Genomic DNA, 14,082 nt, shown 5'->3' on the forward strand with positions numbered 1-14,082 from the left:
AGGGGGTCTATGGGGGGTAGAGCTCCCCAGGAGCCGGGGTCTAGGGCCCTGTGGGGCCCCAGAATTAAATTTTTTATCTAATGATACTTTTTCAGCATCTCCTGGAAGAATAAATCTCAAAATTAGTGGATATTTAAATGATCCTATATTCAACCTTTTATTTGACCGTCGATGATGTTGAAATAACAGAATATGACATGGAAGTTGGACCTGGAATGATTTTCCTTTTAATTGTAAACCAAATTATGCATTAACTCAGAACAATTAAACTACATGAAATTTATGAAGACTGAAAAGACTGTTAAAGTATTTCAAAAACCACAGCTAAAGCTTGTAGAATATTTGGAAAATCATGGTAAAATATCAATAACATACCTTATAGTAAAAAGTCACTTATATTCTTGTGTAAATTCATGCAGCCTAAATCCATTCAAAGCCACAATGTCTTTTTTACAATGAAAGTCTAGATTAGTAAAAAAAAAAAAAAGGTCACATAATCTTTTCTAAAATCCTGTTTGAACAGCAGAATGTTTATTTTCCAGGGAAATTCTTACCGTGTTTTCCTGAGAGGGCACACTTCACTTTTCCCGTTTATCTTTCAGGTGTGTTGATGAAGCCAGCGACGATTCCACGTACTCTTGTCGTTATAAGACTTTTTCAAACAGCCTTTCTCGCCATCTTCTCTCTGTGCGACGTCGTTCCGTGACACAGACATGCTGCACAAATCTTCTTTTAAAAACTTGAAAGCTCTAAAAGTTTGGGATGTCCACATGCTAAGTTTAGCATAAAGCATCGCACAGGAGCCACACAGCGTCGCCACAGTAACCAACCGGTCCTGCTTTACGACAACTGTCATAACAGCTATGCTTTGAGTGGCATTTTTCCTCCGCGAAACTCCGCGGATCCAAGGAAACTGATTTGTATCTGTAACACACAGATCAGTGTCCGCGGTCTTATAAAACTTGCATGATGTCGTAAAAAAGAGAACACTTTGCGGATAAGCATTTTAAAAACTCAGTGATGTTCACGATTAAAGAGTACATCACTAACACCCCACCCCCTCTCCCCATGATGAAATTCGCGGAATCCCGTGGATCCGCGGAGTTTTCACAGCCCTGGAAATGACTTGGATCAGGATCACATGCATGCACACATGAATATACAGTGCATCTGGAAAGTATTCACAGCACTTCACTTTTCCCACATTTTTTTTAATGGTACAGCATTATATTTTTTCCTCAAAATTCTACACATAATACCCCATAATGACAATGTAAAAATAGTTTTTTGTAGGTTTTTGCAAGTTTATTAAAAATAAAATAAAATAAAGAAATCACATGTACATAAGTATTCACAGCCTTTGCCATGATGCTCAGATTTGAGCTCACGTGTATCCTGTTTCCACTGATCATCCTTGAGATGTTTCTACAGCTTAATTGGAGTCCCCCTGGCTAAATTCAGTTGACTGGACATAATTTGGAAAGGCACACACCAGTCTGCATATAAGATCCCACAGTTGACAGTGCATGTCAGAGCACAAACCAAACATGAAGTCAAATGAATTGTCTGTAGATCTCCAAGACAGGATTGTCTGGAGGCACAAATCTGGGGAAGGATAGAGAATATTTCTTCTGCTTTGAAGGTCCCCATGACCACAGTGGACTCCATCATCCATAAATGGAAGACGTTCAGATCCACCAGGGCTCTTCCTAGAGCTGGCCACCCGTCTATACTGAGCGACTGGGGGAGAAAATGGATATTTGCGACCGTAATCCAGCATTAATGTCTGCAAATCGTCAGACACAAGGGGATTATTCCCATTCCAATCCAATTCTATCATTTGCACGGTTCATTTTTCTGTAAGTGATTCAACCTGGATGCGATGCCACTCCACCTGGCCACTTTCCGAATCATTGTCAAAGGGTGTGGTCATCTCATCAAAGCTTACCCTAACAACAGCGTCTTCATGCCAAACTGGAAATTCTGTGAAACTGAGTAATTCTTTATCAGAATCCACATCAATACTTTCTTATGATAGATTAAAGTCACCCATTTTGCCATTGTCATTGCTGCACTAGTTTCTCTTGCTCTCAGCTGACAGCACCATTATTGACATCTGTGTAGCAACGTGGTCAGGGCACGGAGTAATACATGAAATGTGAAACGGTAGAATATTTTGCCACCGTCAACGCGGTATTTTATGGTCTGAAATCTCACATGATTAACCAACCAGATTTGCAGAACAAATGTAATTGGATTAGAATACTAAATTGATTACAGTGAGAGAGCAACTTTTCAATTATCATTACATTTCAGTTTTTCTGAGTTCATGTCTAGAAGAAAAATGATTGTGTGTGCTGTCATTTCTATCGGACGTGTTTGTATTGACTTGTGGGATTGCAGATTGACCCTATGTGCTACAGGATAAACGGGGAGGAGTGAAACTTTTGATTTAGTTTATTTAAATGATGTTTGCCCAGATGTGGGTTCTCAATCTGTTACAGTGATCTTGTTCAACAAACCCAGAGTGACAAGCGGAAAGCAGCACTCAAGGTGATGCGCCAAGTTTTGTTGCTGTGAGCTAAATGCTGGTTTTTGTAGCAGTGACGTAGATTTAACTGGTTCTGTGACACAGTTTGAGCATCATTGAGGCTGACTGAGTTGGTAATTTATCTGTTCTTTAGCAAGCCTGCTCATAACATTAGGTGGCGGTGTAGAGCGAGGCAGTTCTGAAATTTGTTCAAACACTGAAGAAGAAGAAGAAGCAACTCCAGAACATTTTTCAATTCATGCGCCAGTCGTGAAAAAAAGTGACTCACCATTTTTGTTTTTCTAACAAACCTGCTCTGAAACTGTCACAAACTAGAAATTTTTTCATGGAGATCCTGGAAATAATTCACACCCACTCATCCTCCTTGTCTTCTTTTGACCACCTGTCGTGCTCATAATGAAGGAGAAGCTAATGCTAATGACATTAGTGTTGGAATTCCTAGAACTGTGCAAGAACAGATTAATTTTCTGTCAAAATTCACATGAAAAAAAATACAACGTACAAATTCATCTTCTCACTTTGCAATAAAAACAGTTTGCAGTCTAAAATAAGTGCACTTAATGTAACCAAGCTAATGTTATTAGCAATACTAGCTTGCAATGTTGCAATGATAACAAAACAGGAATAATGTACAGTGTCACCTACAGTCCTGGCGTGGTAACAATCTGCGTGGACCCATGTGGAGAGGTGATGGTCTAGTGGTTACGCGTTCAACTTGAGAACAGAGGATCCTTGGTTCAAATCCCAGCCTGACCGCAAAATCACTAAGGGCCCTTGGGCAAGGTCCTTAATCCTCGAGTTGCTCCCGGTGTGTAGTGAGTGCCTTGTATGGCAGCACACTGACACTGGGGTGAATGTGAGGCATTATAGTAAAGTGTTCTGAGTGTCTGATGCAGATGGAAAAGCAGTCCATGGAAATGCATTCCATTTGCCATTCACCATGCAGTGTACAGAACACACAACTGCCACAAAAAGCATCAGGGCAATGCATACCCTCTCTGCACACAGATAATAAAAAATGCACAAATAAATATTTTTCTGATATCAGTGAGTAGTTTAATGATAAATGATTAGATGATGTTTTGTATCACCTCTCTTGTGGAACTGGTTGTGGAGAAATCCTGGAACGTTTCAGACAATTAGGACATTGTTTCATCACATATTTGTGATATTATAATACTATTTGAATATGAATGATTTACTGATTGATGCAGACTTCACATTGTCTCTCTACGCTACTGCTTTGGGAGACATCCAGACAATTTTTTTTTCTGACTATGTAGGTGAATTACCGCCCCCTGCTGGAATGACGTGTCAGTCCAAAATGTATTTATCACAGTGTTCAGTGCTGTTACCTAATATCAGAAGTTTCTCCAAAAGTATTAGTCCTATCAACTTTCTGTTTTGGTGGAGTTCATCCGTGACCCAAAATACATAACCATACCAAACAGCAAATGTCAGCTACCCCCAGTTTGTCCGTGATCGAAGTTAGACACACGCACACTTGCACGCATGAACGCACACATGCACGCACACAACGCTTGTTGTCTTTTCTGCATTCTGCTGTAAGCAGGTGTTTTTATTTTTACACACCCACAAGCAGAGACAGTGGCAGAAGACTTCAAAAGCACTACACTTTTCATTCATGGTAACGGCAACATGACACTTAGCTAAACTGACTAAACCAATTGAAGTACAAAAACACAATAAATCAATAACAGTAACAACACTGTTAAACTAACATGAACCACAATAGTATTTAAAACCCTGAACTCCCACGGTGCATTGCAACACAATGTCCATTGTTCACTGTTGTTAACTAATATAGCTAATTTCTCCAAAAATAATAGTACTATTAACTTTCTGTTTTGGCAGAGTTCATCCTTGACCCAAAATATATAAGTATACCAAATGGCAAATGTCAGCTCTCCCCAGTTTCTCTGTGATCGAAGCCATGCACACGCCCACATACACACACACATAGGCCACTCGGCTATTATAATATAGATATACATATTTATTTATTTATTGCAGAACTTGACCTTGACCTTTGACTGATCTGCTCCAAAATGTAATCATCTGGATGCACTCAGCCAAGGAATATTCTGATTTGGTGAAAATCTGCTCAATTTCTGAATTATTTTGCATACAGACTCTATTACGTTGCGCAACACACACTTTTAGGCTCTAAACTATTGGCTTCTGGGCCTCGTGTGGCCCCCAGACTACCACTTTCACATCCTGTAGGCGCTATAGCTGCTGAAACATATGCACATTGTATCAAATTTTTCTAATGAACAGTATTTATAGACTTTGCACCTTTGGTGCGCACAATAAAAAAAAATTCTATTCTTATAAATTCGTGTGCACGTTGCACTATTTTCTACCGCAACACACGCGCGCGCACACACACATACACGCACGCACACACACGTAAAAATGATGCATTGACGTGAAATCAGAACATGCATCAAGAGCAAAACGTGTTTGAATGCGATCTCGATCGGCATAATTCATTTTTTTTTCTTATATATTTTGTAGATATTAAGTTGCACACCAAAAGATGTAGCACGCGCGCGTATCACTGCGCACGGCGGCTCTGATGCCAAACCAAATGTCAAAGTTGTCTTACTGTAACATCACGTTGGTGAATCTTCTGAGATTTTTTTTTTTTACGCGAGACTGTCGAGGAGACGGAGAGCGACACAAGTCCTGCTCGGCAGAGGGGAGGGAGAGAAACTTTTTTCCCCTGAAAGTTTGTGCAAGCTTTCACTTTCTAGGCGGGGTTACTGTAAGCTGCAGCATGGAGTGAGAGAAACGGGACGGCGAGCGATTTGCAATGCAGCACCGTACCGAGCTTCCATCCAACTTAAATAAGCTCTGCAATTCTGTCTAAAAATAACCATGTACTCCCCGTACTGCCTCACTCAGGTAAACCGCCTTGTCTTCTTTCTTTTTGTCTTCTTTTATCCCCCCACTGCGCTGCCTCTGTGTGTCATTTTCTCCCTCCCCCAGTGGTGTATTTGTAGCAGAAAAGTGTTTCAGTTCGTCCGAACCGGCTTCGTAACTTCAGCTCGGCGCGTCCGCTGCGCGCATTTGCAACTTTGCTTGTGCCTTTTCCATCGCACATGCTTTTGGAGAGAAAATGGCGCTTCTTTGCCGAAATGTATTTCATATTTAAAAAAAAAAGGAAGAAGAAGGAGGGGAGCCGCGGGAGGAGGAGAAAGTGGAGTTTTTTTTTTTTGGTTTTTTTTTGCGGGTACAGACAAATGTGGAGTTTGATGTTTGTGGGCTAAGATGGATTTTTCCAGGTCGAGGCTCGCTGGGGTTTGGCCGCTGAGAGGAGGTGCGGGAGGAGCAGTGCGCACCTCCTTTAGGGCGCGTCGGAGCCGTTTGGAGTTGGTGTGTGCGTGCCTTAAAGTGTGAGGAAGAATGCGGGCATCCTGAACCTCCTCACGCACAGACTGCTGCTTCTCCACTGCGCACTTTAAGTCTTTAGAACTTCATTATTAAAATTAAAGCCCCAGAGCGAGGCCGCTGGGGATTATAGTCCATATATTTCTCATAATCTTTCAGCAGTTTTTGTCTTATTTTTTAACAAACCCTTGCGCACAGTGTGTGCGTAATGTGCGTAACGTGCGCCCCGCGTCTACTCAGGCGCATTAAGTAAAAAAAAAAAAAAAAGATTTAAAACATTTAATAATTTTAAACAGCTTTAGGATTTTGAAATATTATTTAACATAAAATGTCTTGCTGTCGTGTCAGTGACCACACATTTAGGACGGCACCATATTTAAATATTCTGTTTAATTGTTATTTTAAGGGATACTCTGAAAACTCGTGCGTGTGTGTGTTTTTAGTGTGATGGTGAAATGACATTTTAATGCAGAGTGTTGATTTTGCACGTGATGTTGACTTAAACTCACAATTGCACGGAATTGAGTGAACTGATTATTCAGAATTTTCCCCAACCTGGATTACCTTTTATCCACTTTTTAGTCCTTAAAACTACTGTTTTACTCAAACATTCATCGTACATTAAAAATAAAAATAAACTCCTGCAGAAGTTTATTTATTATCGCTCATTAAATGTTTACACGCAGATTTTTTTAAATTATTTTTATTTTTCCACATGTGTAATGGAAATGCAACTTGCAGATGGAAGAGTGTTTGACCAGTGGAAAAAAATATATATAATGCTCCATGCAGAACTTTTTAAAAGTACATAATTCGGCATGATGACACATGCAGCTTTTATGGCACTATGGTTATTTTCATATCTTATATTTCAGAATGCAAAATACCACAGATTTAGAACAGTTGCTTGCACTATGCTTGTCTTTGATTATGCATCTAAAACTGCTGCATATATATAACCTTCACTGCACATAACAAAACAAAAAAGGGAGAAGAATATTATATAAACTCATTATTTACATGCTCGTAATCTATACCTTTATATATATATATATATATATATATATATATATATATATATATATATATATATATATATGGTGTGTTTTTAGAGCTGTACATTTTGAGATTGTTTTCTTTCCATATAATTTAAGCCAACCAGTGGCAAATACCTACCCATGATGCAGCTGTTGTAAGTCATACAAAGCAGACTTGTTTATCCCTCATTGGTTTCATCTGACAGCGGACTGCCAGGGCCTGTTTGATGTGTAATTAATTCCTGACTTTTACAGTGGTTGCATTAAAAGAGTTTTCTTCCCCTCTTGTGTCGACTGCTACCAGAGTTTGAGAACATCCTCAGCTGCTCTCATGCGGGCACAGCCCTGTCTGGTTTAAATTTAAGAACATCAGCAGGATCACAGTGTCGCCCCCTCATTGACGCTAAAAGCAAAAGAGGTTTTATAGCATCCTAAATTTTTTATTTTATGGAAGAATCTGTTATAGGCTATTTAACGTGTTTAGACTGAGAGAGAGTGAAACGGAGCGGTAAAGAAAATTGTGTTTATGGCGCTAATGCTGCACTTTTAGATTATGTGATTGTGCATAAGCTTGGTTGTGCAAACTTATTTAAAAAAGATAAAAAAGCAAACATTTGGGGAAATATTATGTTGTTATCTGCAGCTGATACACGCATACATACAAAATGAGCTTTTTCCAGTAAACTGAAATGTGAATGCAACAAAATAATTGCACACAGAATGTAATGTTGCGTGCTGCACAGAAAGTGATGGAACCACATACTGGCTTTTTACTTTACACTTGTATGCATGCATGTGTGTGTGCGGAGACAATTCCTTCCGCGTGCAAACAGCACCATCAGTCCTCTCTGCAGTGCATTCCCTTTCAGTTCCATCTGCAAACAAGAGAGCTACACTTTGTATATTTAATTGTTGTTGATAACTGACTAACTTAAAAAAAATCCTGCTTGGATATGGCAACGATTGTAAACAATCAAATGAGTTATATTAACTTTCATGAAAGCCTTGCTGGATAGATGCAGCGTGCAGAGATGTGGCAGACGGTGCACAGACAGTGGAAACAAAATACAGAGCGAGCCCTGAGAGGACCTTGCATGTGTTTTTGTGGTACTTTTAGTGAGTTTGCCACGGTGATCCTGACTGCACGATTTAAAATAATCTTAATATTTAGGTCTCTTTCATATTTAATTATATTATCTGTATTAACTGCACTGATATATCGTGTCGAGAGGTCAGGAACAAAAAAAAACAGTTCCACTACTTCACATTCATTACATTTTGAGTTTTTTATTGCATTCAGTTTTTTTTCCCCCTCATTTCAGTTTGTGTCTCTTTTTGTTGCTTTTATTTAATTTTTTTTTTCCTGTACTAACTGTCCATCCATTGCAACATATTATTCTGGTCTTTATTAGTCCAGAATGGCACCTCGAAACGCTTCACCTTTTTGGTTTATCAAAAAAATGCCATCACTTTTTGAAAATGTGTGTTCAGCACGTAAATGTTGTCATCTCAGACTGTTTTCACTGGTGCGACATTTTAACTTATTCCTTCCCTCTGCCCCTCTGCCCGCCTGGACGCTGACCCCTGCTCTCCTCGCCTCTTAACACCCTCTCAACACTAAAGTATTACCCTACTCACCTTCTAAACAATGCCTTAGTGGTAAGTCCTGTTTATTCAGCATTAGGTATTTGTGTTTTATATTCTATCTTGACAAAATGTTTTGTGATACTCCTGCAAGCCACTCACACTGAGCTGTGGCTGCAAACTGAACTTGAGGCACAGGAAGAGAAGAAAATCTCCATTTATGCTGCACATCCGCCACCAGACCATCTTGCATTGTTTTATTATTTTGTCCTAGGCTGCCATTTAGAGAAGATTTCTGTCTGACAGCACGCTGTTGAACTGACTACATCTCCAACATGTTTTCCTTTCAGACACACTGTTTTACTCTGTGCCTTTTTTAAAATATGAGATTGTTGTGAAGGAATAGGGGCACATAGGTTACTAATATTTCATTACTTGAACACACCAACTTTGTTAAAGGGGTCATATGGTGCAAAATCACTTCTTATTGACTTTTACAGATGTTTAACTTTCATAAAATTCCACAATTCTGTGACTGTGTATGTGGAACGTCTCCTGCTCTAACAATAATTTGGGCCTGAAACAGGATATTTTGGATTTCTGTGACGTACGTCACATATCTGAGCTCCTGCTGGCTCTGTGAGACACTTACTATGTTTACATGCCGTTAATATTCGGGTTAAGGTCAATATTCCGGTTTCTGAATCATTAGGAATAACCCGTTTACATGCTTAAGCAGACAGAGTTACTCCTATATACATGGTCACTGGTATCATTTGGAATATCCCCATCTAAACAGCGATGCATGGACAACGTCCAGACGCACGGAGATATGGAAATACGGAAATACGAAATATGGAAATGACGCAAATATGCGTCATTTCCGTTTTTTCTTCCTGTATCCAAAGACCAAAACAATAACAGTAGCACAGCCATGAGCACGACGGATAATGAACAGGCCGGAGCCGATAGCAGTCGCCTTTTTTGTTCTTTGGTGCTGGTACTGACCCAGCAACAGTACCTGACTCATGGGTTGTGCACGCCGCATACAAGTAGTTGCCGTACTCAAAAGACCAAGATTCCTTGTTGATAGGACATGCGCAGAACGCAAAATAATGTTCCTTTCTATGGGGATAGTCCGATGCATGTTTATATGACCTGATATTCGGGTTAGGAAAGGAGTAACCCAGGGGTCATATTCAGGTTTTTGTGGGTGTTTACATGGCCATGCGCAACTGTGTTATTGCTAATGTTCCGGTTATGAAAGGGTTATGAAAGTGTTATTGGCTGCATGTAAACGTAGTAACTCTCACTGTGCCACTCTGTGCTCCGTTACACCAAAAAAGCCCCCTCCCTTTGACAAGAAACAGCAAACGGCAGCTCAGCTCCTTTGCATTTAAACAAACAGACACTAATTTCTTAGAGACCTGAAATGTGTATTTTATGTGGCACCAACTCAGTGGCTGTTAGAGGTGTGCATCTCTGTCTTTTAAAATGATACAATGGGCTACGATAAGATTCATGTACCATACTTTTTGATTTTGTAACAATTCGATCCGATTCAGTTCGGTGCAATGATGCAATCCAATCCAGTTGTTTGTTGAATGTAGACAGTTTTGCGTGATAAATTAGAATAAGCCCAAAGTGACATTGGTTACCTACAAATACATGTTGTGTTTTTTTTTTTAAACAGAGGTAGTCAGGTTTTTACTACTATGGTGCAGCACATTGGTGCTGCCTTTACTTGCCTTTTGTTCACCACTGAGAACAGCATCAAATACAGGAGCAGGAAGAGCAGCGTTAGAGGAAGACCAGTAGAAGAAGCAAGTTGATGTTAGCATAGCATAGATAGCATAGCATAGCTTTTGTGTTCTGAACCCGTATGATATCATTAACAAACTGAATGGAATGCAAACTTCTAACGAGTACATTTATCTCTTATACCGTTTACCACTATTGGGCTTGTTGATTTTGTTTTTATCTCGCAAAGTTAAAAATTTCTGCGAACAGTTTTGCACCAATCTTCCAACCTTCGCGTGAGTTTGAAGACATGGACGCAGCAGCGAAACCAGATGAATTCAAACGATTTATAACGTTAAAATCATTCCATCCGGTTCTTAATACACTGTGTTAATACTGTCAAATCTTACGTCAAAATGAAGTTTCTCGTCTCAGTTAATTGGTGCACCACTAGGGGTGTAAAAATATCTGTTTTAAGATGTCTGGTGATCTGCATTAGCTTGCTGAAAAATGCGTATAATCCTACCTTTTTAATGGATAAATTTGCTGAGATAAAAATGCAAATGTACGACCCCTATTTGAAATCTGTGCACCTTTTTTTCTTATATAACATATGCACTCTGCAGCCAACTTTGTGTTGCACTTTTAATCTCGGCCCCATTTTTCAGTGGCAAGGTCGTATTTATTTCGGTGTTGGCAGTCTTTATTGTCACACATTTAATGTCTTTCACTTAAAGTGACTCCGGGACAGCTCAGGACAAATGGTATTTTATTGTGTATTTTCTTTATTAAAGTTAAAAATCACCTTTGCTTTGAGGTCGCCATCTCACCACTCTTGATTAACTTCTTTGTCCTCCCAGTCATTTTTATTTATCAGGCCATATGCTGCACCGAGAGAATATATGATATTTTTCTTACACCATCACCAACCGTTATCACTTTTTATCAGACATTGGTGTTTGGAATGAAAATATCAAAGCAATTTTTCAGCACGAGATAGTTTGTTTTATGTGTAAATGTAATTAAATTCATATTCGTCTATATTTTGAGACGTATTTTCAAAGCGTTGGTCTGACCTTGCATGTGCACATAAGTGATGAGGTGGCCATGCATCCACGTTTAGTGCACTCTGTCTCTCTCTCTCTCTCTCTCTCTCTCTCTCCTTCCCTCTCTTCCCAAGGCCTGGAAAATGAGTTGGAACAGCTGTTCAGAGGATTAAAATCTGATGGAGCCGCAGTCTGAATAAACATAAATGTTGGATTTTTCAGAATTAAAGATGCACTCCTCCCAATATACAGTATGTGCGCCTATCCCTTTAGTGTTCCGATTCGTGTTAATTACACCTGTGAGCAGGCATCACATGGATTAACCTGGATGCCATTTTCCAGGTGGCTGTCTCACCTAGCTTAAAAAAAAACACTGTTTTCTGCAGGTTTATTCTGTTTCAAAGACATCACAAGCCACTTGTAAGCACCAGCATCAGTTTACAAGAAGTTACTCCTTTTTTTCTATGATTGAATTTCTGAAATATTGAATCATGATATCACTGCGGGTTTTGGTTTATGGCGCACAACTTTAATTGAGTCTATATATACACTCAGGCATTCGGCAGTGCCAGAAAGCAAAGACTTGCGCAGATATTTGCGGGGTAAAAAAATGGCAGAGCGGCCAGTAAAGCACTCTGTGTTTTGGACACCGGACAAAGAATGAAGTCACTGCTCATTTGATTGACAGCTTTGGATGATCTATTGTGCTGTCTCGTAACTGAGGTGTATGCGCATGCATGGAAGATGGGAAAAACAGCACGGATCCAGGCTGAAATGGGAGTCCCCGATTGGCCGCGCTGGTGTTTTTGTGCTGTACAGGCAGTATCGGATCTTTTCACCATTGTGGCCCACAAACAGGTCATAATGCCAGAAGCAGCCTGGAACACTGTGTTCCTTTTACTTATTCATAACTACCTCAGTGCCAGTTACAGGCTAATCCGCTGCGTAAACCACAACCATTAAAGGCACTCATCGCCTTGGAGCCTAACTCATTCTCTGCCTCATATTTTCATGTTTTCAGTCTAAAAACATTTACTTATTCCCACTACAAGCACCTTTTCCACTGGTGCCAGAAAAGTCTCACTACCTTCATTTAGGTAACTCCATCTAGGAGCTTTACAACTAAAGAGTTCTGAGTTTTTTGTTGTGTTTGCAGGTTGTTTTTGGATTATGTGCACGTATGTACATTTAAGAATGCAACTGAGAGTCTTATGTAATTAATGCCTTCCTTTAATATACGGTGCATCCGGAAAATATTCACAGTGCTTCACTTTTTCCACATTTTGTTATGTTACAGCTATATTCCAAAATGGATGAAATTCATTCATCCTGTTTCCACTGATCATTCTTGAGATGTTTCTGCAGCTTAATTGGAGTTCACCAATTCAGTTGATTGGACACGATTTGGAAAGGCACACACCTGTCTACATATTAGGTCCCACAGTTGACAGTGTATGTTAGAGCACAAACCAAGCATGAAGTCAAAGGAATTGTCTGTACACCTCATAGACAGGATTGTTTTGAGGCACCAATCTGGGGAAGGGTACAGAAACAATTCTGCTGATTTGAAGGTCCCATGAGCACAGTGGACTCCATCATCTGTAGATGGTAGATGTTTGCAGCCACGTATAGCTGGCTGCCCCTCTAAACTGAGCTATGGGGGAGAAGGGCCTTAGTTAGGGAAGTGACCAAGAACCCAATGGTCATTCTGTCAGAGCTCCAGCATTCTTCTGTGAAGAGAAGAGAACCTTGTAGAAGGACAGCCATCTCTTCAGCAATCCACCAATCAGGCCTGTATGGTACAGTGACCGGACTGAAGCCACTCCTTAGTCAAAGGCACATGGCAGCGCACCTGGAGTTTGCCAAAAGGCACCTGAAGGATTCTCAGACCATGAGAAACAAAATTCTCTGGTCTGAGACAAAAATTGAACTCTTTGGTGTGAATGCTAAGTGTCATGTTTGGAGGAAACCAGGCATCATCCCTACAGTGAAGCACGGTGGTGGCAGCTTCATGCTGTGGGGATGTTTTTCAGCGGCAGGAACTGGGAGACTAGTTAGGATTGAGGGAAAGATGAATGCAGCAATGTACAGAGACATCCTGGATGAAAACCTGCTCCAAAGCTCTTGACCTCAGATTGGGGTGACAACAATACCTGATGGCCATATTTTGGACTCGGGTAACCAGGCAGATTTTTTTCCTACAGTGCACAAATTGATACATTGTAATCCACCCTCCAGATAAATGGGCTACATTTCTGTTGCCCCTTTCGATGTGAAGCAGCAGCTCAAAGTGCTCTACAGTGATGCCTCGCATTCACCCTTTCACACACATGCACATACACATTGTCATGCTACATGCAAGGCGCTCAACTGCAAACTAGGAGTGACTTGAGGATTAAGGATCTTGCTCGAGGACTCTTAGCGATTTCCAGTCTGACAGCAGATTTCAACCGAGGATCCTCTTGTCTCAAGACCACCACTTTAACCTCTAGATCATGTAGAGATTTTTGTTGTCTTGACTTTGTTGTAAAATTATTCCAACCACACAAAATTATTTCCCTTCTGCATTACATCAAAATAAATGGAAAGCTATTTAAAAGCGGATATTTCCATTCTGTTAAATTTATCATTTAAATGGAACAAATTTCCTGTGACCTTTAATTGGAATAAGTGGTTGAAGATGAGTGAGTAGAGCAATTTTGTCAAT

The 14,082-nt window shown here is 40.0% G+C and overlaps 1 protein-coding gene across 7 annotated transcripts in view; it reads left to right on the forward strand.

Moving 5' to 3' along the window:
- nfixb (nuclear factor I/Xb) overlaps window positions 1-14,082 on the forward strand; it is a 333,084-nt gene that overhangs the window by 32,833 nt on the left and 286,169 nt on the right. For 2 of the 7 annotated variants that reach the window (XM_034189498.1, XM_034189509.1), the window contains exon 3: window positions 8,629-8,664. The exons of 3 other annotated variants lie outside the window; for them this stretch is intronic. In XM_034189498.1, the coding sequence (XP_034045389.1) occupies window positions 8,629-8,664 (36 nt within the window). Of the gene's footprint in view, window positions 1-5,307; window positions 5,483-8,628; window positions 8,665-14,082 lie in introns of those variants that run through there. 2 more of the 7 variants (XM_034189501.1, XM_034189505.1) reach the window with 2 other exon arrangements.

The sequence above is a fragment of the Thalassophryne amazonica genome, chromosome 16, assembly GCF_902500255.1.
Source record: "Thalassophryne amazonica chromosome 16, fThaAma1.1, whole genome shotgun sequence".
Lineage (NCBI taxonomy): Eukaryota > Metazoa > Chordata > Actinopteri > Batrachoidiformes > Batrachoididae > Thalassophryne > Thalassophryne amazonica.